At 26.4% G+C, this 22,996-nt stretch overlaps 14 protein-coding genes across 14 annotated transcripts, besides 4 other annotated features; 9 read left to right on the top strand and 5 right to left on the bottom strand.

Annotated features, from left to right (window-relative positions):
* Positions 1-2,272: 2,272 nt before the first annotated feature.
* EHI_052170 (TBC/Rab GTPase activating domain containing protein) lies at positions 2,273-4,296 on the top strand (the record flags this gene model as incomplete). The annotated part of the gene is made up of 2 exons (XM_650261.1): positions 2,273-2,851; positions 2,914-4,296. The coding sequence occupies 2 exons, from the start codon at positions 2,273-2,275 to the stop codon at positions 4,294-4,296; spliced, it is 1,962 nt and encodes a 653-aa protein (XP_655353.1).
* A 126-nt stretch (positions 4,297-4,422) lies between these two features.
* Positions 4,423-5,976, bottom strand: EHI_052160 (WD domain containing protein; the record flags this gene model as incomplete). Its single annotated transcript, XM_650260.1, has 1 exon — positions 4,423-5,976. One exon carries the CDS (start codon positions 5,974-5,976, stop codon positions 4,423-4,425), a length of 1,554 nt encoding a protein of 517 aa, XP_655352.1.
* A 199-nt stretch (positions 5,977-6,175) lies between these two features.
* On the top strand, positions 6,176-6,968 carry EHI_052150 (Rho family GTPase; the record flags this gene model as incomplete). Its single annotated transcript, XM_650259.2, has 3 exons — positions 6,176-6,187; positions 6,245-6,532; positions 6,630-6,968. 3 exons carry the CDS (start codon positions 6,176-6,178, stop codon positions 6,897-6,899), a joined length of 570 nt encoding a protein of 189 aa, XP_655351.2. The 3' UTR covers positions 6,900-6,968.
* Positions 6,969-7,123: 155 nt separating this feature from the next.
* On the top strand, positions 7,124-7,847 carry EHI_052140 (proteasome alpha subunit, putative; the record flags this gene model as incomplete). Its single annotated transcript, XM_650258.2, has 1 exon — positions 7,124-7,847. The coding sequence occupies one exon, from the start codon at positions 7,124-7,126 to the stop codon at positions 7,832-7,834; it is 711 nt and encodes a 236-aa protein (XP_655350.1). The 3' UTR covers positions 7,835-7,847.
* A 99-nt stretch (positions 7,848-7,946) lies between these two features.
* EHI_052130 (uncharacterized protein) lies at positions 7,947-8,855 on the top strand (the record flags this gene model as incomplete). Its single annotated transcript, XM_650257.1, has 1 exon — positions 7,947-8,855. The coding sequence occupies one exon, from the start codon at positions 7,947-7,949 to the stop codon at positions 8,853-8,855; it is 909 nt and encodes a 302-aa protein (XP_655349.1).
* Positions 8,856-9,017: 162 nt separating this feature from the next.
* EHI_052120 (zinc finger protein, putative) lies at positions 9,018-10,025 on the bottom strand (the record flags this gene model as incomplete). The annotated part of the gene is made up of 1 exon (XM_650256.1): positions 9,018-10,025. The coding sequence occupies one exon, from the start codon at positions 10,023-10,025 to the stop codon at positions 9,018-9,020; it is 1,008 nt and encodes a 335-aa protein (XP_655348.1).
* Positions 10,026-10,277: 252 nt separating this feature from the next.
* EHI_052110 (uncharacterized protein) lies at positions 10,278-10,993 on the top strand (the record flags this gene model as incomplete). Its single annotated transcript, XM_650255.1, has 2 exons — positions 10,278-10,535; positions 10,625-10,993. 2 exons carry the CDS (start codon positions 10,278-10,280, stop codon positions 10,991-10,993), a joined length of 627 nt encoding a protein of 208 aa, XP_655347.1.
* A 90-nt stretch (positions 10,994-11,083) lies between these two features.
* On the bottom strand, positions 11,084-12,232 carry EHI_052100 (uncharacterized protein; the record flags this gene model as incomplete). The annotated part of the gene is made up of 1 exon (XM_650143.2): positions 11,084-12,232. The coding sequence occupies one exon, from the start codon at positions 12,230-12,232 to the stop codon at positions 11,084-11,086; it is 1,149 nt and encodes a 382-aa protein (XP_655235.2).
* Positions 12,233-12,332: 100 nt separating this feature from the next.
* On the top strand, positions 12,333-12,706 carry EHI_052090 (small nuclear ribonucleoprotein Sm D1, putative; the record flags this gene model as incomplete). The annotated part of the gene is made up of 2 exons (XM_001913947.1): positions 12,333-12,615; positions 12,666-12,706. 2 exons carry the CDS (start codon positions 12,333-12,335, stop codon positions 12,704-12,706), a joined length of 324 nt encoding a protein of 107 aa, XP_001913982.1.
* A 373-nt stretch (positions 12,707-13,079) lies between these two features.
* Positions 13,080-14,679, top strand: EHI_052080 (uncharacterized protein; the record flags this gene model as incomplete). Its single annotated transcript, XM_650141.2, has 3 exons — positions 13,080-13,207; positions 13,252-13,368; positions 13,425-14,679. 3 exons carry the CDS (start codon positions 13,080-13,082, stop codon positions 14,677-14,679), a joined length of 1,500 nt encoding a protein of 499 aa, XP_655233.2.
* Positions 14,680-14,684: 5 nt separating this feature from the next.
* Positions 14,685-15,231: a repeat region.
* Positions 15,232-15,310: 79 nt separating this feature from the next.
* EHI_052070 (uncharacterized protein) lies at positions 15,311-16,402 on the bottom strand (the record flags this gene model as incomplete). The annotated part of the gene is made up of 1 exon (XM_650140.1): positions 15,311-16,402. The coding sequence occupies one exon, from the start codon at positions 16,400-16,402 to the stop codon at positions 15,311-15,313; it is 1,092 nt and encodes a 363-aa protein (XP_655232.1).
* Positions 16,403-16,868: 466 nt separating this feature from the next.
* Positions 16,869-17,965, top strand: EHI_052060 (protein kinase domain containing protein; the record flags this gene model as incomplete). Its single annotated transcript, XM_650139.2, has 2 exons — positions 16,869-17,187; positions 17,244-17,965. 2 exons carry the CDS (start codon positions 16,869-16,871, stop codon positions 17,963-17,965), a joined length of 1,041 nt encoding a protein of 346 aa, XP_655231.2.
* A 126-nt stretch (positions 17,966-18,091) lies between these two features.
* On the top strand, positions 18,092-19,345 carry EHI_052050 (26s protease regulatory subunit; the record flags this gene model as incomplete). Its single annotated transcript, XM_650138.1, has 1 exon — positions 18,092-19,345. One exon carries the CDS (start codon positions 18,092-18,094, stop codon positions 19,343-19,345), a length of 1,254 nt encoding a protein of 417 aa, XP_655230.1.
* An 84-nt stretch (positions 19,346-19,429) lies between these two features.
* Positions 19,430-20,038, bottom strand: EHI_052040 (uncharacterized protein; the record flags this gene model as incomplete). The annotated part of the gene is made up of 1 exon (XM_650137.1): positions 19,430-20,038. One exon carries the CDS (start codon positions 20,036-20,038, stop codon positions 19,430-19,432), a length of 609 nt encoding a protein of 202 aa, XP_655229.1.
* A 261-nt stretch (positions 20,039-20,299) lies between these two features.
* Positions 20,300-20,844: a repeat region.
* A 1,615-nt stretch (positions 20,845-22,459) lies between these two features.
* Positions 22,460-22,660: a repeat region.
* Positions 22,659-22,757: a repeat region.
* Between the last annotated feature and the right edge of the window lie 239 nt (positions 22,758-22,996).

The following is a 22,996-nucleotide window of genomic DNA, read 5'->3' as shown; positions in this document are numbered from 1 at the left end:
AAACTATTAAATGAGGAAATTGAATAGTTGTTATGATGGATTAAATAATCAGAAGAAAGATTAATGATAGAAATGACAAGAAACATTCAACAAAATAATGTCTGTATTGAATAAAATGGAAAGAATCATAATAGAATCTAATGATGTTGACTCACTTCAAAAAACAAAGAATAACTTATTAGAGAAAATCATTTATATTGAAGAAATGAATATGGAAGATAAAATCATGAAATTAGATGAAGAAATTAATAAAACTAAACCAAAATTTAAGAAGAATAAAGATGAAAGTGAAATACAATATAATGATTAATTAGAGAGTAGATATTATGAACAATAAGATGAATATCATACAAATCAATCAAATCAACAAAATAGAAGAAAAGACAAATAGAAAAATAGAAAATGAAATAATTGATTGAAATAATGATGAATTGAAAAAATACATCAGTATTTTGTCAAAAAATAAAGAATAACATACATATTATAATTAATAATGAATATTCTGAATGAAATAAAAATTGGAGATATGTTAATTTTAAAATTAATGAAATTCGTAGTTATATAAATCACTCAAAATCATTTGTATTTTTATTAGAATCAAAAGGAAGAATGAAAAGAATGATGAAAATTGATATTAAATTACAATATACATTTAAACTATATAATCAAACAAATGATTATTTGTTTAAATTTAAATGTAGTGATACCGATGTTTATAAAGAAAAATATAAAACATAATCATATTATTTTCAACATTCATTTTCATATAAATGAATATCAGATACACTTTGCGGAAAAGAATATCCATAATATTTCACATCAAAATAAATCACAGGAATTGAAACGAAATAAAAGTATTCACACTCGATGTGTTGTTTTTATTAAACAAAAAGAAAAGTAATAATAGTAAAAGAGAAATAACATAAAATGAAAGTTTAATCATTTATTTCAGTCATTTCATTTATTTATTTCATTATAAAGAGAATGAATAAAGAAAATTAATATAATAACATATCAAAGTAAAAAAAGAATAATTAATGATTAATATTAATATAAAAAGAAATGAATATAAACAATGAATTTAATGAAAGAAAATGGTATATTTGTATGAAATTAATAAACACATTAAATGATAAATGAAATTTTGCAATATTTGTAATGACATGATAACAACATTTGAACATATAATAATAAATAATATTGTAAATATGAAAAAATAAATTAGACATGAATTAATAAAAAAATATATTATAAGAATAACTCAATTGAAATATAAAATAAATATGATGAATAAATGATAGAGAATAAAACAAGAGAGAATAAAATGAAATAAATATTCAATAAAAATGAAATTAGTATATTCAAAAGAAGAATAAAAAAATAATGAAATATTCAATTTATTGAAACAATAAATAGTCAATAAAATTGAATACTTCATAAAAGACTAGACATTTATATAGAAAATAAAACAAATGATAAATATAAATGTAAATGATAAAAAAAGATAGTTCTGATGTTTACTAATAAACTTGAAATCGACAAAATATTCCAAGAAAAAATAAGACAATTTAATAAAATTACATTAATAATGATAATAAACGGATTAGTCAACAAAGAATGATGAAAGAACAAAACATTATAATTCAATATAAAATAATTTTGAAAAATATAATGAATAAGAACATGAAATAAGAATGAAATATCTAATGAAATAATTGTGGTAAAATATAGACATAGAAGTATGTCATGAACAATAATCTGAAGATAATGAATGAAATAAACTCACCTGAACAAATTGAAGTAAAAAATAATATCTACTAAAACTTTAATTTATTTATTTTTATTCAATAAAACACATATGGGTAGTATTAACTTCTTCAGTGAAAGAATAACAATAAAGTACTTTTTGATAATGTAAATTTTGTTCTGTATTTTTTTATCTTTTAGGATACTCCTTTCTTTTTCTTTCTCATCTTTACAGTTTATAGATTTAATACTAATACATCAACCATTCTTACTCTATGGTATTGAATTATTTATGTCATCTATTTAGTATTTTTTTTTTGAAACAGCTTCAAAAATAATAATCAATTAATTAGTTAATGTCTTATTGATTCTTTACTTTACGGGTTATTCTTTCCATCATTCAGTTGTTATAATAATATTAAGTAAAACAACGATCAACAAAATTTGTTCTATTCCCTCAATCGAAAATAAATTCTAAAATAAAAAAATTAAATAAAAAAATATAAAACTTGGAAATTTAAAGAAAATGAGTGATGAACGTCCGTTGATAGAACAACGCAAATTTGCAAAACCATTACCACAAAATCGAGTTAAAACATTAAAAAAAGAACAAAATAATAAAGGGCATTTTCCAATTCTTGTTGAAGAAGATAAAAGTGGAAGAAAATCACCATCATTACTTCAAATTGTTTCAAAGACAAAATCTAAAAGTAAAGAAGACATTAGCAATTCAACTCCAACAACTCCTGGAAAGAAAGGAGTTGATAAAGAAAATAGTCATGATAATAACAATACAAAAGATCATGGAAAACAAACTACAAAAGATATTGTTTTAATTACTGGAAACACAAAAACAGAAGAAATTGAAGAAAAGAAAATAGACTATAAACCTCGTCAAGCAATTCGTACATCTAAAAATCAAGATAATTCTTTTGATGAATCTACACAACCTAACGGATCTACACAAATACCAAGTGGAATTGTACTTAGTGTAAAACATACACATCATATGAATAGTAAGACAGAAGTATTAGGATTTATTCAAGATGTTCGTGTTAAAGTTAATGATCAATGGATGGTCAAAGGAGTAATTAATTTAACATCAGTTTGTTATTGACAATATAAATTAAATAAAAGAAAGAATAAACATAAAACTCAATTAAATAGTTAAATGGATTTGTATATTTTGATTTTATTCCAATTAAAATGGAGTCAATATTTGATCTTTTATCAAGACATTGGCAAAACCCAGTAAATGATATTAATGAATATAAAGTAGATTTTTGTTTTAGAGATTGTATTGGTATTAAATATAAACAAACAAGAAAAAGTTCATTGTTAATGTCACAAATGATTTATGAAGTTTCATTCGAATTTAGCAGTGTTTTACCATTTAGTATTCCTACATATCAATTTGAATCAAGCGAAGGTATTGAAGTTATGTTGAAAAGTATAAGTAAAAAAGGAATTAAATTAATTCTTGATAAAGGAGATGAAAAAGAAGGATATTATAAAGTTGAAACTAAATTATGTAATAATGAATCATTTAGAAAATCTATGTCTATGATTTGTTTATATACTAAAAAAGTTAATGAAGACCCAATTAGAATTACTTCAAGAAAACAATGGATGAACAGTCATACATTAGATATTTCTTCTTGTAGTATTAAATATATTGAAGTACATAATCAAATGAATGAAGTTAAAAATGCTGTTAAATATGTTGGATGTGATGATGAATCAAGGTGTATTGCTTGGATGATTTGTGAAGGAGAAATGAAAGACTATTCAAAAAAAAATGATGTATTAAGTCTTTGGAAAAAGAAATATGAAACACTTCAATTACAATGGAATTCTTTCTTTCCTGAACAAAAGAAAAGATGGAAAGATATTGATTCAATTGAAACACAAATTGAAAAAGATTTAAATAGAACTGTATTAAACAATGTTCAATGGACAGATAAACCTGTAGAGGCACTAAAAAGAATATTAATGTGTTATGGGATATATGATATGGAAACAATGTATGTGCAAGGGATGAATGAAATTTGTGCATTATGTATGGAATATAGTAAAAATGAATTAGAGTCATTTATCATTTTTTATTTAATGATGAAACTGATAAGACCATTTTATCTTATTCAAACAAACGCATCAGCAAGTCTTAATAAACTTCAAGTAATTATTCAAGTTCTTGATAAAGAGATAGCAGATGCCTTTAGTAAAGCTCAAGTTGATTATATGTTTTGTTGGAGAAGTATTGCTTTATTATTTAAGCGTGAATTAAATCCACAAGACATTAAGAGGGTATGGGATTTTATTCTTGCAAAACCAGAAGATAAAATGTTTTTATTTGTTATGGCTGCAATACTAAGTATGCACCGTGAATTTATTTTAACTCAAGACTTAGATTTTGATATTATGATGCAATTCACATTAACACTAACAAATGTATTTGACTATCAATTAATCTGGGATGCTGATATATTATGCAATGAATTTAAATCAAAAGCATCTAAAGAACAAATCGATATTGTCTTTGGAAATTGAATAATTTATTAATCATTTCTTTTTATCCTTTGTAAATAAATAAGATACATCAATAATTTTATATTAAAAAGTATTTGATACTTATTGTATTGTTTCACAAAGTCATTCAATTATTATAAAAGGGAATTAGAAATTACATGGTTGGAAAATATTCATTCCATCCCATGCAGTTGATACAACAACTCCTTGTATTTGTTCATGCCAATGTGCTTCTTTGATTCCTTTTTGCCCTTGATGAAGGAACATCAACTGTGGTGGAATTTGTTCAATTTCTTGAATATGATATTCTTCAGCAACTTCTCTATCAGCTTCCATTGATATATCCCAGAAACTAATTGAGTCATCTTCACTTGATGCCAAAAATGAACTTTCATCATGTGGACACCATTCAACACTAGTGATTGCTTTTTTATGCCAATTAAATGTGGCATAAGGAAAATCAAATTGTCTAAAGTCCCAAACTTTAAGCTCTCCATCATCCCCACCAGAAACAATATAAAAGGGGTTAATTTTATTCCAATTGACTACATTAACATCACAATTATGTGCAATAATACTTTTAACACACTGTTTCTTTGTTCTAGCATCCCACAACCTAATCGTGTGGTCAACAGAACAACTCAAAAATACATCAGCTTCTTTTGGTGACCATTGAAGATCTTCAACACTACTCTTATGACCCATATAACTCTCAGGACTTCCTCTCCATTCTCCTCCTCTTTCTTCCCATAACATAATTCTACCATTTAATGTTCCTGTAATTAATCTTCCTTCAACAACAGGTGACCAATCTAATGCAAACCCTTCACATCTATGATGTAAAGTTGATTTTAATTCATTTCCACTTGATACTATTCCACCATCAACACCTTTAATATGGGATGACATATCATAAATATAAACATTTCCATCCTCTCCCCAAAGTCCAACAATTCCAGGTCTTTGTTTCATTGTTCTACATCGATTAATTCCACAAGGAATTAAAGCACTAGAAGTAGTTAATATTGGATCAGTATAATCAAGATCCTCTTCTATCTTTGGTTTTAGAGGATCAGCATTTTCACTGTCATCATCATCTTCTTCATCTTGGTGAGTGATACACATTCCTTCAGCCTTGACAGTATATACTTTATTCTTTTTTCCAGAAGCTGCATTTGTTCCAGCAGCAAAGTATAAAGTATATGGAGCAGTAGTTCTTAAAGCACCTAATGTATCTGGAATAATATCAAAGGATAAACAACTCCATTCAAGACTTAACTCATGAAGCATTTTGTAAGCTCCACCAGAAACTTCTAATTCAACATTTTCCTCTTCCATAGCATTTTCTGTTTGAGGATTAGTTTGATTAGGAATATATACTTCAGTTTCAACTTTTACGTTATCTTCTGGGTCTTCAATAACATCTTTTTCAAATCCTTTTATGTCTCCTAAATCCGTTTCTTCAATGCCATCATCCATTTTTGTTTCTTTTTCCTCATTTTGTACAATCTCTTCTTCTCCCTCTTCTTCAGGTTCAACTTCAGCATCAAATTCATCTTCAAGCTCCTCCATTAATTCATCATTATTTTCTTCATCTTCTTTAACTTCAATTGGTGTTGTTAATGTCTTTTTGCTGTTAACAAAGTGTTTACTCATATCAACTCTATTTGCTTTTCGTGCTTTTCGTGAATTTCTGTCCATTCCTATGCCCCAATCAAATGATATGAATATTTAAATTTTAGGGTTTCTTTCTATTTCAAAATAATTCATTTCACATCTATTTAAAACTTGTTGAGGGTTTATTTAAATCACAAATTTTATTTTTTGTGTTTTAAGGGAAAATTAAAGAAAAAAGAAAAAAGAGATTAGAAACAAAAATTCTATATCTTAAAAAGAAGAAATGGAGGAGCAAGTTTGTAAGTATATATATTGTACAAAAAAAAGTGATTAACTTAGTTAACATCTATAGCAAAATAGTATGAAATTAGTCATTGTTGGTGATGGTGCTGTAGGAAAAACATGTTTATTAACTCGATACCGTTTAAATACTTTCCCTGAAGACTATGTACCAACTGTATTTGAAAATTTTGTCGAACAAGTATCATATAAGAAAGGTCATATTAATTTACAAATGTGGGACACTGCTGGACAAGAAGATTTTGATAGAATTCGTAATAGGGCTTATCCCGATACAGATGTTTTTCTCATTTGTTATGCTGTTGATGACCAAAATTCATTTGAGAATATAGAAGTTAAAGTTTGTTTATTTTTTATTTCTTCTGATTTGCTTATTATTATTTATGCATTGCATTTTTTCTTGCTTCTTAATTGAAAAAACAATTGTTTATAAGTAGTGGATTTCAGAAGTAACTCACTTCTGTAAAGAAGCAAAGGTTGTACTTGTTGCTACAAAAAGTGATCGAAGAAAAGACAAAAGTACAGATTGTATCTCAACTGCAAAGGGAGAAGAATTGAAAACAAAGATTGGTGCTGCTGCTTTTTGTGAATGTAGTGCTAAAACAGGATCTAATGTAAAAGAAACTTTTAAAGTAGCAATTGACGTTGTTCGTGGAAGAGCTGAAGAAAAGGAAAAAACAAGCAAAGAAGGATGTGTTGTTGTTTAAGCAAATTATTCCATTTTTTCAGAAAAGGAAATTTAACTCCCAACTAACAATTCACAGTTTATTTGTTATATTTCTAAATTTTTGTGTTATTTAATTTTTTAAGAATTTGTTTTTCTTCTGGTTGTGTTGAAGTATTAGAGAATTAAATAAATAATAAAATAAATAATAAAAATAATAAAATGAACTTAAAAAAAGAGAATTATAAAAAGTCAAACAAATTAACAATGGAAGGAGGAGAAGATGATTATGGATTTTCATTAACAACATTCAGTCCCAGCGGAAAATTAGTTCAAATCGAATATGCACTTAATGCTATTTCTGCTGGTTCAACTAGTGTCGGTATTAAAGCTAAAGATGGAATTGTATTAGCAGTAGAAAAGTCATTACCACCAATGTATATAAGTGAGTCAATACAAAAAATTAATCATTTATGTGATAGTGTTGGAATGGTAAGTAGTGGAATGGGACCTGACGCTCGAGTATTAGTAAAAAAAGGAAGAAAAGAAGGACAAAAGTATTGGTTAGAATATCAAGAAGATATAAATTGTTCAATGATGACAAGAAAGTTAGCATATTTAATGCAAGAATATACTCAAAAAGGAGGTGTTAGACCATTTGGAGTCAGTGTGTTAGTTGCAGGATTTGATGGTAAAACACCACGTTTATATCAAGTTGATCCAAGTGGATCATTTTGGACTTGGAAAGCAACAGCACTTGGAAAGAATATGACATCAGTTAAGACATTCTTAGAAAAGCGATATCACGATGATATTGAGTTAGAAGATGCTATTCATACTGCTATTTTAGCATTAAAAGAGGGATTTGAAGGAGAAATGAATGAACATAATATTGAAATTGGACTTTGTACAAAAGAAAATGGGTTTAAAGTATTAACTCCATCAGAAATCAGAGATTATTTGGATATTGCCAATTAAATCGTTTAATTTCATTTTCTTCAAGTTTTTTAGTTTTTGTTATTATAACTTATAGTTTATTTGTTTTGTTATAAAAAAATAATTGTAGTTATTATTTTCTTGTTTAATTCAAATGAAGTATTACTTCATTTTAATTACTTTTTGTATTCCTTTTGTTATTTCTAGTGGTATAGATGCTTGTGATACAGAGCATAGTGGCTCAGATGAGTATTGGTATATCCCTGAATTATCTACATTCGAAATTATCATTGGAAGTTTAATTCTTATATTTACTACAGTCTCTATTCTTCCTCAAATTATTAAGATTATTAGAAGAAAGACAAGTGAAGGTTTATCACCAACTTATCTTTTCTTAATGGTTTGTAATCAAATATTTGCTACAACAAACTCAACTATTTTAAATTTTCCTTTTATGGAAAGTTGTTCTGATATTGGTTTATCAAAATGTCTTCCTCCACTTCTTTCATATTTTCAGTTTGTCTCACTTGTAATAATGGGATTTATTGAATATACATTATTCCTTTTATTTTATCAAGACAAACACTCACGTGTCTTTAAACGGGTAATTCTTTATTATATTATTATTATTTTATTCTTTGTCTTTGCCTTCATTATGGTGTTTATTAGTTTAACTAAAATCGGTATCTGTGAACCATTTACTTATTATTTTGCTTATGTTTTCGGTATCCTTTCTTCAGTTATAACGTTCGTTGAATATCTTCCACAACTTTGGAAAACTTTTTCAACAAAAAGTGGTGGTTCAATGTCATTAAGTGCTAATACTTTTCAAACAATTGGTTTTCTAGTTGTATTATGCTTTATGTTTTTCTCTACTGAACAACATGTCACAACAATTCTTTCTTCTGTGGTTTCTTTAATTCAGCACTCATTACTTGTTATTATGCAAATCAAGTATGACTATATTGATTTCTATTTGTGTAATAAACGCCATAAAAAAATTGAATCTCCAGATATTTCCCAAAATGAAGAAACAAAAAGACTTATTGACTCACAAAACTAATTTTAATTTTTTTTGCTATTCTTTTCGTTTTGGGTTTTAGGAAATAAAATCCAACAATAATTAGTAAATTAAAAGTTGTATAATACTTACTTGATTGAATTTTTACTTGATTTGATGAAGTTCATTCTTAAATTAACTTTTATTCTTTTATTACAACATTGATTAGTCAATATGAATTGATGATAAGGATATTTCAGTAAATGAATTTTGATTTAGTTCTTTATTTTCATTATACCATGGACAAGTCCAACTGAGAAATGATGTTCCCATGATTGATTGCCAATTTTTCAATGCCCCAATGTCATAACTTGGAAAATGGGGTACTTTATGATGTGAAAGACATTCATACCGAACAAGTTCAATGTCTTCCATTGATGACATATTTTTTAAGAGTAAATATGAATAATGGTATGTTAGAGATGCAACAGCACAACTCATTGCAAACATAATCATTGCACTAATTAATGAAAAAATAATAAAAAATACATTTCCTGGTGATGGGTCACCAAGTCCTGTTTGCATTTGTTTGACAAGATACCATATTTGAATAATCATTCCAGTAAATCCATTGATAGGGAGATAGTAAAGAAATTGCATAAAATACCGATGATTGTTTAGACCTACACATTGTCCAATCCATGGACAATGATGGTCTCTCCTTAATACACAACACCCACATTTCTTACAATGATAAGAACGTTCAGATCTAAATGATTTGCAATATGTACAATATCTTGTAGGATATCCAATATCAACTATTTTAAATCCATGTTCTTTTCCAAATGTCTCTCTTTCAATTGCTTGTTGTTTTTCTTCTTCAGAACATTTTGGTTGAAAATTAATACATTTCCCTGGTTTTGTTGTAACTGCTTTGTAATATGAAACTGACATAAGAATAAAGAGTGTTAATGGAATTGGCATTATCCATACAATTGGTAAATGAATAAATGCATAAAATGAAGAAATAAACATTACACTTATTATTCCAGATGCAATATATACAGTAATCATATCATTACCCTTAAATTCATCTGAAGAGGTATTATGACTTTTTCTGTATAAATAAGGTCCTTTTAAGAGGTTTTCTCTCATTTTATTTCTGTCTTGTTGGATACTACGTTCTTTTGCTTTTAATTCATCTACAGGAATGAAGATACTCGACTGAGACATGGTATGGTTAAATAGATTTTTTTATTATTTTTTATTCATTTTTTAGTCAAATTTTCTTAGAAAAGTAACAAGTTAAAGAATGAACATTTCCATTGTTATTATTTTGAAAGCATATGACAAATTACTACTACCTCCTTCAGTTTTTATTTAAAAATGAGATATAAAGTATTTATTCTGAAAATGTCATCAACAATTACGTTTGTTTATCATAAGATCTTAAAATCAAATCATCTCACTTTGTCATTCTCAAAGATGTCAGTATGGACTGATAATATGTTTATGATCTTTGCTGGTATACTCATTAGAAATTCACCTCAACAATCACCTTTCTTTCTTCAAATAGAAGAGGATTTTTCACAAATGGGATTTTTTGAAAGAATGAATGCTGAAGGACCATTAAAATTTTCTGCTCGTCAAATTGCCCAACGAGCTATTACAAATAAACGAATGTGTATTACTCTTCAAGAACCATCTACATTCAAAGGACATGTTTATATGGAAAATGATGGAGTTTGTTATGACTTTTGTTTATAATAGATGGTCAACTCATTGAACATCAAAAGATTATATAAAAGAGAAGAAAAATTAACGATTAATAGCTTGCTGTTGTAGCAATAACTACAAAATCATACCCTGATCGTGTTGCTACAGTGGTATTGAGTAAAATGATGCAAGCATTTAGACAATCATACAAAGGACCTTCCTTCAACACTATTAAATCCGACTTACAATTTAAATATCAACCTGTATCAGTACTATTTCAACAATATGTCGATCCAAAGAAAGGAGATAAACTAACACAAATCCAAACTGATTTAACAGAAACACAGGAAATTTTAGTTAAGGCAATGGATGAATTATTAGAACGTGGTGAAAAATTAGATGATCTTATAGATCAAAGTAATGATCTTTCAACAACTTCAAAAGCATTTATGCGACAAGCTGAATCAATGAACAGTTGTTGTTAACACAAAAGAATAGTTATAATTTAAAATTTTAATTATAACACACAATTAATCAGAATTATTGCTTTTTTAGAGTCTTGTTTATTTTTCACTTTAATACATTTCTTCCATTGTGTTAGACGTTTCTTTTTTCTCTTCACTATCATCATCATCACTTGACATTAACCATGGAGGAATATCTTCTTTTACTGGTTCAATAACATTAACAACATTTGTATCCAAATTCATTTTCTTCATTTCAAACTCAAAAACTTTCCACAAGTAATAATGAAATTCAAGTGTTTCTTCTTGATTTAAAAATTTGAAATGTAGGTCTGAAGAACATTTTTTAATAACTAATTCTTCAAATTCTTGTCCATACTTATCTAAATAAGGAATTAATTCATCAATAATTTTCTTTGTTTTTTCATCAATCATTTTCTCTTCTTCAATTGATAATGGTTTAATTGGTTCATTCTCTTTAAGAATAAAATGACTTGGCATATCAGGAAACCAAGTTTTGCTTTGGAAATTAAGATCTTTTTCATATCTTATTTTTACTTTGTCTTCATCAAATAATACATGTATCATTTCGTTAATTGCTCTTTTTGCATCTTCAATGTTTTTAAATTCAATCAATGCACATCTATTATTAATTCCAATTCTAATTCTATCAACTGGTCCATATTGAGTTAATTTAGAAAATATTTTCATTTCATTATTATTTAATCCTCCAACCCATAATACTCTATTAACTTCATATTCTTTTGTACGATGTCCTTTTTTAATATTTTCTTTTGGTTGGTTAACTTGACTTACTTCATTTTCTTCATCTTTTAATATTTGGTTAAGGTGTTGATAAATGATTTCATTTTCTTTTGCATTTGTTTCACTTTGATAATCAGTCTGATTTTGATTGTTTGGTACAAATGTAGTGCTTATTTCTGCTTTTCCATATCCTATTTTCAGTGTAGTACCTCCATACGTTGTCCCATTTAACTCTTCTTTTGCCTCTTTAGCACTTTCCTCCTTACTAAAATGAATAAACATAAAATTCTTACCTTTTGGTTGATTAATACTTTCAATGCTTCCATATGCCTCAAACAATCCTCGTAATTCCTCTGCCATTCCAGGAAGTAAATTCCCAACATATAATGTCTTTTTGTCTTCATGAGGGTTATTTATTTGTTGAGTAGATTTATCTGGAGCAGGTGGTGGCGGAGGTGGTGGTTGAGAGAATTGGAATGGTTGAAGATATCCCATTTGATAATAGGATAAGTAATTTGGGTCAGAAAAAGGAAAAAATGGGTAGTTTGGATATTCCATCTTCAAATAGAACTTAAAAAGATCATTTCTTATAACCATGAAATTAGTAAGATTTTTGATGAGGCTAACAAATGAAGTCGTCACAATTGAATTAAAGAGTGGGGCAGTACTCACTGGAACAATTGTTGGTGTTGATAACTACATGAACGTCCATTTAAAAGTTGTAAAAATGACACAAAAAGGAAAAAACCCAATTAACTTAGACCAATCAACAGTAAGAGGAAACACAATCAGAAATATAATACTTCCAGAGTCATTAAATCTTGACACTTACCTTGTAGATGATACACCGAGACTAAAAGTTAAAGCAGCAGTAAAAAGTTTGTTCTTTTCTTCTTTTTTGTCTCATTGTCATATATAACATTTTTAGGTGCATTGAAGAAAAAAACAGAATTAAAACCAAAAAAATGATTGAATTTTTGTTATTTCTATTTTTGTTCTTAAAAACACTCTTATGATAAAATAACTTAATTATGACTTATTTTGTTTAACTCTCTGATATATCTAAGTCATTTCATTTTAACTTTTATTAGCATTTTATTGTATTTTAAATAACACACAAGTGGGTTTTGTATAACTAAGAAATTAATGAACCAATAACCTTATCCAATAGAAATGATCCTACAAACAAACTGTAACTGAAATACCCACATAGCAATAAATAGACTAAGACTAAAGTTGAAATTTGAACATAAAATTTTTGGCTAATAACTTAATAATATTAGTATTAAGAAATAACTAGTGTTGTTGCTTCAGAAGTTTTAATTCAATTAAAAGAGTTTATATGACTTGTCTTTCTAAAAAAAGAGAAAAAAAAAAGAAAAGCCAAACTTCAAAATTTCTAGTATTTCATATTTCATCAATGAGATCACATAGATTCCATCTTGAACCGAAACATTTTATCTATTCACAGTTTGTTTTTTTTTTCTACCACACAATATTAAGTAACCAATTAGTTTTCAGTTTTTTGTCTTTCCTGACACTGACCTAAGTAAATCAAATGTACAAAATGGATTGTTATACTCTGACGATGCAGTACAATTAAAGTATTATACAAATGAATTTCCGAAATGGTTTGGTTAACAACCTATTTTGATTAATATTTAAGAGACACAATTTATCAATATAGTCCAATTTGTTTAGAAGATGTTGTGATGCCACGTTTAACTTCATGTGGTCATATGTATTGTTGGAGATGTTTATTACAATTTCTTGTGCTATGTCCAGCGCCACATAAATGTCCAGTTTGTAATGCTCTAATTTATTCACCATTTACAATTTGTGATATTGTTATTCAACCATCCATTCAACTTGGAGATAAAATAACAATGCAATTACTTAAAATTCCTAATGGATTTACTATCCCATCTCTTGTTCCTGGAGAGACTATAACATCAGTACCTACATCAAAATGCAATAATTCACGATTTTATCATGTTGTAATAGAAGATGACCCACTATCAGTATTAGCTAAAGAAAGTGTAAAAGTAATTTTAGAAATGAAGAAACCACAAGATGATGAATATAGGCTTTACTATAATATGATGAAAGAAGAACTTAGTGATTTAAAGAAAGAATGGAATGATAGATTGATACGAAAACGATATTCAATTAATCCAAAAGATTGGAATTATTATTATCAAGACTCGCTTGGAAGAGATATTTATTTAACTTCATTTAATCTTTCTATGTTAATGGAAAATCCAACGAAATTACCAACATTTACATCAAAAATTCTTCAAATAGATGAAGAAGATGCAGGAGTAGGAGAACGAAAGTTAATAAAATCTTATCAGCACATTCCTAGAGGAACAGAAATAAAACTTATTGAAGTTGATATGAATGGGTTAGTAAATAACAGTGTAATGAGCAAATATATTCAAATTATAAATAAAAGAAGTAACGCTCGTCAACGAAAAATTAAAATAGAAAAGTTACAAAAAGAAGAAGAAAGAAGAAAAGAAGAACAACGAGTTGCTGAATTAAAAAGAATGAATGAACATTACATTTATTTAGAAGAAGATTATGAATTACATAAAGAAGAGATAGAAATGAAATATTTCCCGTCATTAGGAAATAATGATAAAATTATTACGAAGAAACAAAGAAAAAAAGAACCTTTATTCCCTTCTCTTGGACCTTCATCAACATCTTTAATGAATGCAAATAATACTAATCCTACTCTTCAACAGTCTCAAAAACAAAATGTTCCAAAAGAAATCAAACAACAAACGAACATTTCTTCAAATCCTTCTAGTCAAAAAAAATCACAAAAAACAAGTAAAAAAGTAAAAAAATCAAGAAAAAATAAAAAAATTTTAGGAAATGAATTTCTTGGAGTGTTTAGTGAAGAAATACCAACAATAGAAGATATGGAAGATTAAAATAAATAAAAAGTAATTAATTAAGTATTAATAGAATTTTCATCTATTCTTCCTAGCTCAGGGGAGACTAATCCCATCCCTGAGCTTATTAAAAAAGAGTAATCTCTTTGTTAAACCTATTCTTTATGTTTTTCTTGCAAAATGAGGAAAGCACTTCTTTCCTTTATTTCTTCCTATTAAGGTTTTTCAAACTTCTTCTGCTTATTTCTTCTTTTTAAGCCTTTGTTTGTTTTCTGCCTTAATTTTAAGGAATTTCATTTTTCTTATTTTATGAATGGAAGAAGGAATCATTTTATTACTACTGTATTACTTTGACTAATCTTCTTTTAGTCTTCCTTTGACTAATCTTCTTTTAGTCATACCCACACTTCAGTAGATTCTTATATTACATCCATGTAATATTCTACTGTATTCTCTTGCTGCACCCTTTGCAGCATTCCCTAATACATTCCTAATTCAAAGGCACCGTCATAACCAGATAATAACTGGGAGAGTCGAAGTATGAATTTGTACTAGGGTTTATGTGTGGTGTTTCAGACGTGCCACCTTCGATCTTGAAGATATGGAAGATTAAACAAATAAAAAATTAATTGAATGAACTAAGTAAGAATATTCAAAGTTAAAGAATAATTCAATTTGCAATCATTAATGAAATAGATGGATCAATTATTAAATTTTCTGTCGAAACAAAAAATTGAGGAAGTTCACCAAGTTTTTTCCATTGACCAATTTCACATTCATTTATTTGAATTTTTTCATTAACAAATTGTTCAATTTCTTCACATTCCATTTCTTTAAATTTAAGATTTTCATGAATAATAAAACCACCAATAATCTTTTTCATTTCACCGTTAATAATTGCATGAATCTTTTTTAACAATATTTGAGTTTTATTTTCAAATAATACTCCTTCACTTTTAAACACATTTAATACTTCATTTACTTCACTTGATAATACAGAAATACAATAAATAATCCATTCTTCAATTTGTTCTGTATTTTGTTTAATTTCTTTACAATATTCTTTTGCTGCTCCAACAATTAAAACATCACTAAATCCTCTTCTTGAACATATTTGTGTAACCATCATTTTCCACCACTTACTTTCATCTCCTTGTAATTTCCCAATTCTAACAATTAAACTTGACAATTCATATAATGAACTACTTGTCATATTCCTTGATCCTTCTTTTATACTTTTCATAATTCTTTGACTATCTCTTCTTCCAACAGCTTCTATAAATGAATCAAACCATATTCGTGAACTTTCTTGACTTCCTCGTTCCCAATAATTAATTACTAAATATTCTGATATGATTTTAATACATTCTATTAGTTCTTCTGAAGATGGAACTGTACCATGTGTTATAGAGTGTCTTACTTCAACTAACACAGTAGGCACTCCTAACTCAACTGCCATTTGATATACACTTCTGTGTTGTCCTCCAGCTTTTTGTGGTGCATCAACCATTCCATTAACAAACCTAACAATAGTAAATCCAGCAACTGATGAAAAAAATTGTGGATTTTCTACGTTTGCACACATAGAATTTAGTACACCAATAGTTGCTTCAATTTGAACAGGAAGTATTTGACGAGTTTGCCATATAAGAAGTAGATTTAATGCTTCTTTTACTTTTTCTTCATTAGGTTCTCTTAGAGCTTCAAGGACAGAGATTTGGGTATTCTTCCATTCATCCCAATTCATCCAAGCACTTGTCATTTGAGGGTTATAATTTTGTTTTATTTCTAGTTAACTTATTTTTATAATTTTTTGTTTTTATTATTGTTATATATAACGATATTAAAAACAACATAAAACAAAAAAAGATAAAAAGAGACAAATATCTCATAAATCATAAAATGAGTTTTGCTATAGAAAAGAATTCAGTTTGTGGATTAATGAGAAAAGAGAAAAGAAAACAATATTAAAGAAATAGTTTAATGAATGGAACAATCACTTTTCAACAGAAGTTGAAATAAATAAACCAGATATCAGAAAATTAGTTTTTGAAAATAATAACCATTGTGATATTAAGTTATATAATATTATTGACATTAAAAGCCTTAATAAACATGATAAAAAACAACAAGAAGATATTAAAAAAATTATTAATTCTTCTTCTTTTAGTTCTATTGCGTCATTAATTGAGATATATGCAGTTAAATCAAAACCAGAAAATCTTATAATGTGGAGTCAAGACCCAGTGAATGAGATAAATGGCAGTTTGACAACAGTAACTATAACTCTAACTTTTATTATTCCATTTAAAAAATTTGATTTGTTACTTTGTTTTGTTTCACAAAGTGAAGACACTTCAATTGTTGTTCCTTTAAAAGGATTGACATCTTTTGATCTTCAAGCTAAACCAGATGATATTGAAGAATGTAATGACGGTAATGAACATTTTATTCTTGAAAAAAAATTTACTGTTAGTAGATTAAAATTATTAAAAACACTTGACCAAGATGTGGTAGAATGTCAAATCATAGGAAATGGACCAAATGGTTTGTTTTTTATATTCTTTAAGTCAATTAAATAAAAAAAGAATTTTAATTGTTAGAAAAGAAACTTTTTGAAAAACAAGTAAAAATACATCAGTCATTACGTTGTGCACAAATATCTTCTTTTATGTATGCTATTCCAGAAAGTAATTCATTAATATTTGAGCGTCCTCGATATTGGACATTAACTAATTATCTTACAACAAATGAAGAAATAAATAGAACATTAATGTATAAATTTTGTCTTGATGTATCTAAAGCAATGGACTATTTACAAGAATCACAAATAGTTCATCGTGACCTTTCTACTGACAATGTTTTTGTATTTTCTGTTATTCCAACTGATTATGTTAATTGTAAATTAGGAAACATTTGTTGTTGCGAGAGAGTAAGTGAATATGGTATTGACGCTACAGTAACCAAACCAATTTACTCAAACCAAGGAGAAAATTTTAGAATGCCTCCAGAAATTACATCTAAAGATGCTTCTTACACTTCTCAATGTGACGTTTATTCTTTTGGAATTCTTGTTTTTCATGTTTTAACACAATTAGTTAACACTAATCCAATTGGAGAAAGTGGTTGTGTTCTTCCTCAATTTATTCGTCAAATCCCTTCTGCATTAGTAAACATTATTAATAATTGTTGTTCAATAAATGTTAATGAACGCCCTTCTTTTTCTGAAATCGTTGAACGTTTAAATATCATTTTACAAAATGCAACAACTGAAAAAATAAATCAACGAAAAAAACAAAAAACGGTTAAATTCCCTTTTGTGTGAATTTATCATTTTTTATTTTAGTTATATAAAACAAAAATGAGGTATTGAAGTTTTAACAAAAGAAAAGAATAATTTATAATAAATTTATTATAAAAAGAACTAATAAAAAATGAATAAAGAAACTTAATGGAAGAAGATTTTGAGAAGAAACCAAAAACACTTGATGAAGAAGAAATTGCTATTTTAAAAGCATATAATCGTGGTCCATATGCAAATTCAATTAAACAATTAGAAAAAGAAGTTGCAGACCTTGCAACAGAAATACATAATTTAGTTGGAATACAAGAAAGTGATACAGGACTAGCACCAGTGTCTCAATGGGATTTAAATGCTGATAAAAAATTGATGGAAGAACAACCATTACTTGTTTCTAGATGTATTAAAGCTATGCCAGATGAACGTGAACCACGATATGTTATTTCTATAAAAGAATATGCAAAATTTGTTGTTGGTAAATCAAATAGAGTTGAAAAAGATGCCGTTCAAGATGGAACAAGAGTCGGAGTAGATAGAGCACGTTATGAAATTAAAATGGCACTTCCACCAAAAATTGACCCATCAGTTTCTGTTATGCAAGTTGAAGAAAAACCAGATGTAACATACAAAGATATTGGAGGGTGTAAAGAACAAATTGAAAGAATTAGAGAAGTTGTTGAACTTCCTATGTTACATCCAGAGGCATTTGAGAATTTAGGAATTGATCCACCTAAAGGAGTATTATTATATGGACCACCAGGAACAGGTAAAACATTATTAGCACGTGCTGTAGCTAATAGAACAGAATCAACCTTTGTTCGAGTAATTGGATCAGAGTTAGTTCAAAAATATGTTGGAGAAGGTGCTAAAATGGTAAGAGACTTATTTGACATGGCTAAAAGTAAAAAGAGTTGTATTATTTTCTTTGATGAAATTGATGCTATTGGAGGAACTAGATTCCAAGATGATACAGGTGAAAGTGAAGTACAACGTACTATGTTAGAACTTATTAATCAATTAGATGGATTTGATAAACGTGGAAATATTAAAGTCCTTATGGCAACAAATAGACCAGACACACTTGATCCAGCATTGGTTAGACCAGGAAGACTTGATAGAAAGATTGAATTTGGTCTTCCAGATATTGAAGGAAGAACAGAAATATTTAAAATTCATACAAAGCCAATGAGTGTTGCAAAAGACATTCGTTATGACCTTTTAGCCAGACTTTGCCCAAATGCCACTGGAGCAGAAATTCAATCAGTTTGTACTGAAGCAGGAATGTTTGCAATTAGAGCAAGAAGAAAAGTTGTTACTGAACGAGATTTCTTAGATGCAGTAGAAAAAGTTATTAAAGGTTATCAAAAATTCTCTGCAACTCCAAAATATCTTGCTTACAATTAAAGATAATTGTTGTTTTCTTTTTCTTTTGTTTTAATATTTTTAAACCTATTTTTTTCTAACAATCTAATCAATTAATTTATTTCTTTAATGCTTTTTATTCTTTTTATTGTTTTTCTTTCCTTGTTTTTGATTTGGTTGTTGTTGATGTTGTGGTTTCTTGTCTTCTTTCTTTTGTGGTTGTTGGTGTTGTTGAACTTTACTTTCTTTCTTTGGTGGTTGTGGTTTCTTTTCTTCTTTCTTTGGTGGTTGTGGTTTTTTCTCTTCTTTCTTTGGAACAACTACTTTCATTGGTTTAGTATTTTCTTCCTCTTCGTCATCACTTTCTTCTCTCTCTTCCATTTTTTCATCATTACTTTCATCACTTTCTTCTCCTTCACTCATATCTTCTTCCATTTCTTCGTCTTCTTCAAATTCGTTATCTTCAACTTCATCGAAATTACCAACAACATGAAGTGTTCCATTACCTTTAACAACAAATGTAACTTCATCAAGGTATAATGGAATATCAACAGAGTGTTGTGGAATGGCAGATGATAAAGTACAAACAAGAACTTCATCCTCGTCATGTTTCAAATATAATTGTGTTTTAGAATCACCTTCAAGGGTAATATGTCTAAGGTTAAAATATGCTCCTTCTGGTGCAATGCATTTATGAGGAGCAGCAGCAGAAACAGTAAAAGCTTCAAGAGACATTATTTAATTTATTTTCTTTTCAGTTCTTTCTTTTAAGGGTTGAATTTTAGTTCATTTTAATATATTTTATTATACATTATAGAATTTGTTTTTATTTTTTTTTTCTCTTTCTAATTAACAAAATTTTATGTTATTTTGTTTTTATTTTTTAATGTGATTAATGACAAAAATAAATAATTAACAATTGATTATGTCAATTCCTCAATTATCATTTAAAACAAAAAACCAAGAATAAAAATCACACTTTGTAATTATAAAAAGAAAAAGTAATTAATTAAGTATTAATAGAATTTTCATCTATTCTTCCTAGCTCAGGGGAGACTAATCCCATCCCTGAGCTTATTAAAAAAGAGTAATCTCTTTGTTAAACCTATTCTTTATGTTTTTCTTGCAAAATGAGGAAAGCACTTCTTTCCTTTATTTCTTCCTATTAAGGTTTTTCAAACTTCTTCTGCTTATTTCTTCTTTTTAAGCCTTTGTTTGTTTTCTGCCTTAATTTTAAGGAATTTCATTTTTCTTATTTTATGAATGGAAGAAGGAATCATTTTATTACTACTGTATTACTTTGACTAATCTTCTTTTAGTCTTCCTTTGACTAATCTTCTTTTAGTCATACCCACACTTCAGTAGATTCTTATATTACATCCATGTAATATTCTACTGTATTCTCTTGCTGCACCCTTTGCAGCATTCCCTAATACATTCCTAATTCAAAGGCACCGTCATAACCAGATAATAACTGGGAGAGTCGAAGTATGAATTTGTACTAGGGTTTATGTGTGGTGTTTCAGACGTGCCACCTTCGATCTTAAATATATAAAAGAATAAAAAGAAAGTAGAAGAAGAATATAAAAATAATAAATCACAAAGATGTAATAAAAGAAGAAAAGAAGAAATAAAAAGTGTATTTTTATTGTAAAAATTAGAAATATTCAATAAAAAGTGTCTGATTTAATGATTCAAAATAATTAATATTATTTTATGGATGAAAATATTTTACTCTTTTTTATGTTTATTATTTATATGTATAACTTCATCATGATGTTTATTATATATTCAATCATATGTGTTATGTTATTATAACATATAATAAGTGATAAAATATAAATGAAAATGATATGAATATATGAATATATGATATAGAATATAAAAACAAAAGAATAATAAGAATAAATGATAAATAAAAGGAGAAATGATAGTCAATGATATAATAATAAAATCAAAGTATAAAAGATAAAATTAATATTAATATAAATCAAAAGAGAATTAATATAAAATGAAAATAAATATAAATCGAAAATAGATATAAAAGATGAATAAGATGAATAAACAAATATATCTAAATAGAAAAGAATAACAATAAGAAAATCTAAAGAATATAAACATAAAAATAATAAAATAAGAATAATATAATAATATATAGATAATAAGAATAACACAATGATATAAATAATATAAACAGAGAAATAAATATAAAAATAAATATATAAAAATACGATAGATAAATAACATATAAATAATACAAATAAATATGAATAATCAAATAATCTATTTCATTAATATTTCATACAAAATAAAATATAAATGATTATAAAATATAAACATAAATATATACAGATTGTATATTTATCATACTTTTTATTTATTTTATGAGTAAAATATAATAAAGTGGAAAAATCTAATGATGCAAATTATTTTGCATCTTTTTTTCATTTTTATAAATGATTTAGATGCATTATTTCTTTGCTAATTTTCGTACCCGAGATAATCATTATTTCATTATATCCTATTTTCATTCATTCTTTATTATTTTATTATTTATTAGTTCTTTTTTATTTTTAGTTTGCACTTCATTTATTTTTAAGGTAATCTTCATTCGATTTTTCTTCTTTTTATTTTTTTAATATAAATTATTAATAAGAAACAATTAATATTTCAATAAATTATCTTTTATTATTTATTTGATGAATATGAAAATGAATAAATATCATAGAAATGAAATATTACAAATGATAAATATTCAATTAATAAATATATCAATAATTTGATAATGTGAATAATAAAGAAATGAATAAATCAGTGAATGTAATGTATTTATTTCTATCTTTCTTTATTTCAATCACTTGAAATTTAGAAATCTTATTTTTTAATTTATTTTTATAATTCGTTATATAAAACAATGTATAATTCATATTTATTAATATAAATGAATGTAATATCATATTTGAATTTAATTGTAATTTAATAAATATAATATTCACATTAATTTATTGTATTTTAAATTAATAGTGATATTAAATGAATTATTTCATCATAATGTTATTTCTCTATTTTATTTTAATTTCATTTATAATTCATTTATTATTATTTCATTTATTGCTATTTCATTATTTTTTTCATTTAATTGAATTACATTCACTATTCTATCATTTTATTTATTTCCAATCTGTTTTATTCTTTATTTTGATATTTATTTATCTTCAATGTATTTTATTGTGATATTTGAATCTATTATGATATCATTGTTTATTTCTATTTGAATTAATGATAAAGTAATTATGATGATGAAAAAGAATGAAGTGATGAATGAAATAATTCATATCATGTAATTGTTGTTATAATATAAATAATATTTATTTTCATTCATTCTTCTATCATTTATATTTCTTATTGATGTGAATTTCTCATTCTTTTGTTATTTATTTTTATATTATTTGTGTATTGTTTCATAAATTCTATCTTTTTTGAAGAAATATTTAAAATAATAATTTAAACACTATAAAATATAAAATATTTTATTTACCATCTACTTTTTGTTGCTTGTATGAATCAAATATATCAAAATATGATGTAGTTAATTCAATTAATATATATTCAAAAACAAATGTATAGAAATATAAGAAATATAAATACATGTGAAGATGCAAAACAAATGAAAGAAATAATACAAATTAATTA

Source organism: Entamoeba histolytica, genomic scaffold (genome assembly GCF_000208925.1).
Source record: "Entamoeba histolytica HM-1:IMSS scf_1104750517069 genomic scaffold, whole genome shotgun sequence".
NCBI lineage: Eukaryota > Evosea > Mastigamoebida > Endamoebidae > Entamoeba > Entamoeba histolytica.
The sequence above is the reverse complement of the archived record's forward strand: the minus strand, read 5'-3'. Positions and strand labels throughout refer to the sequence as shown.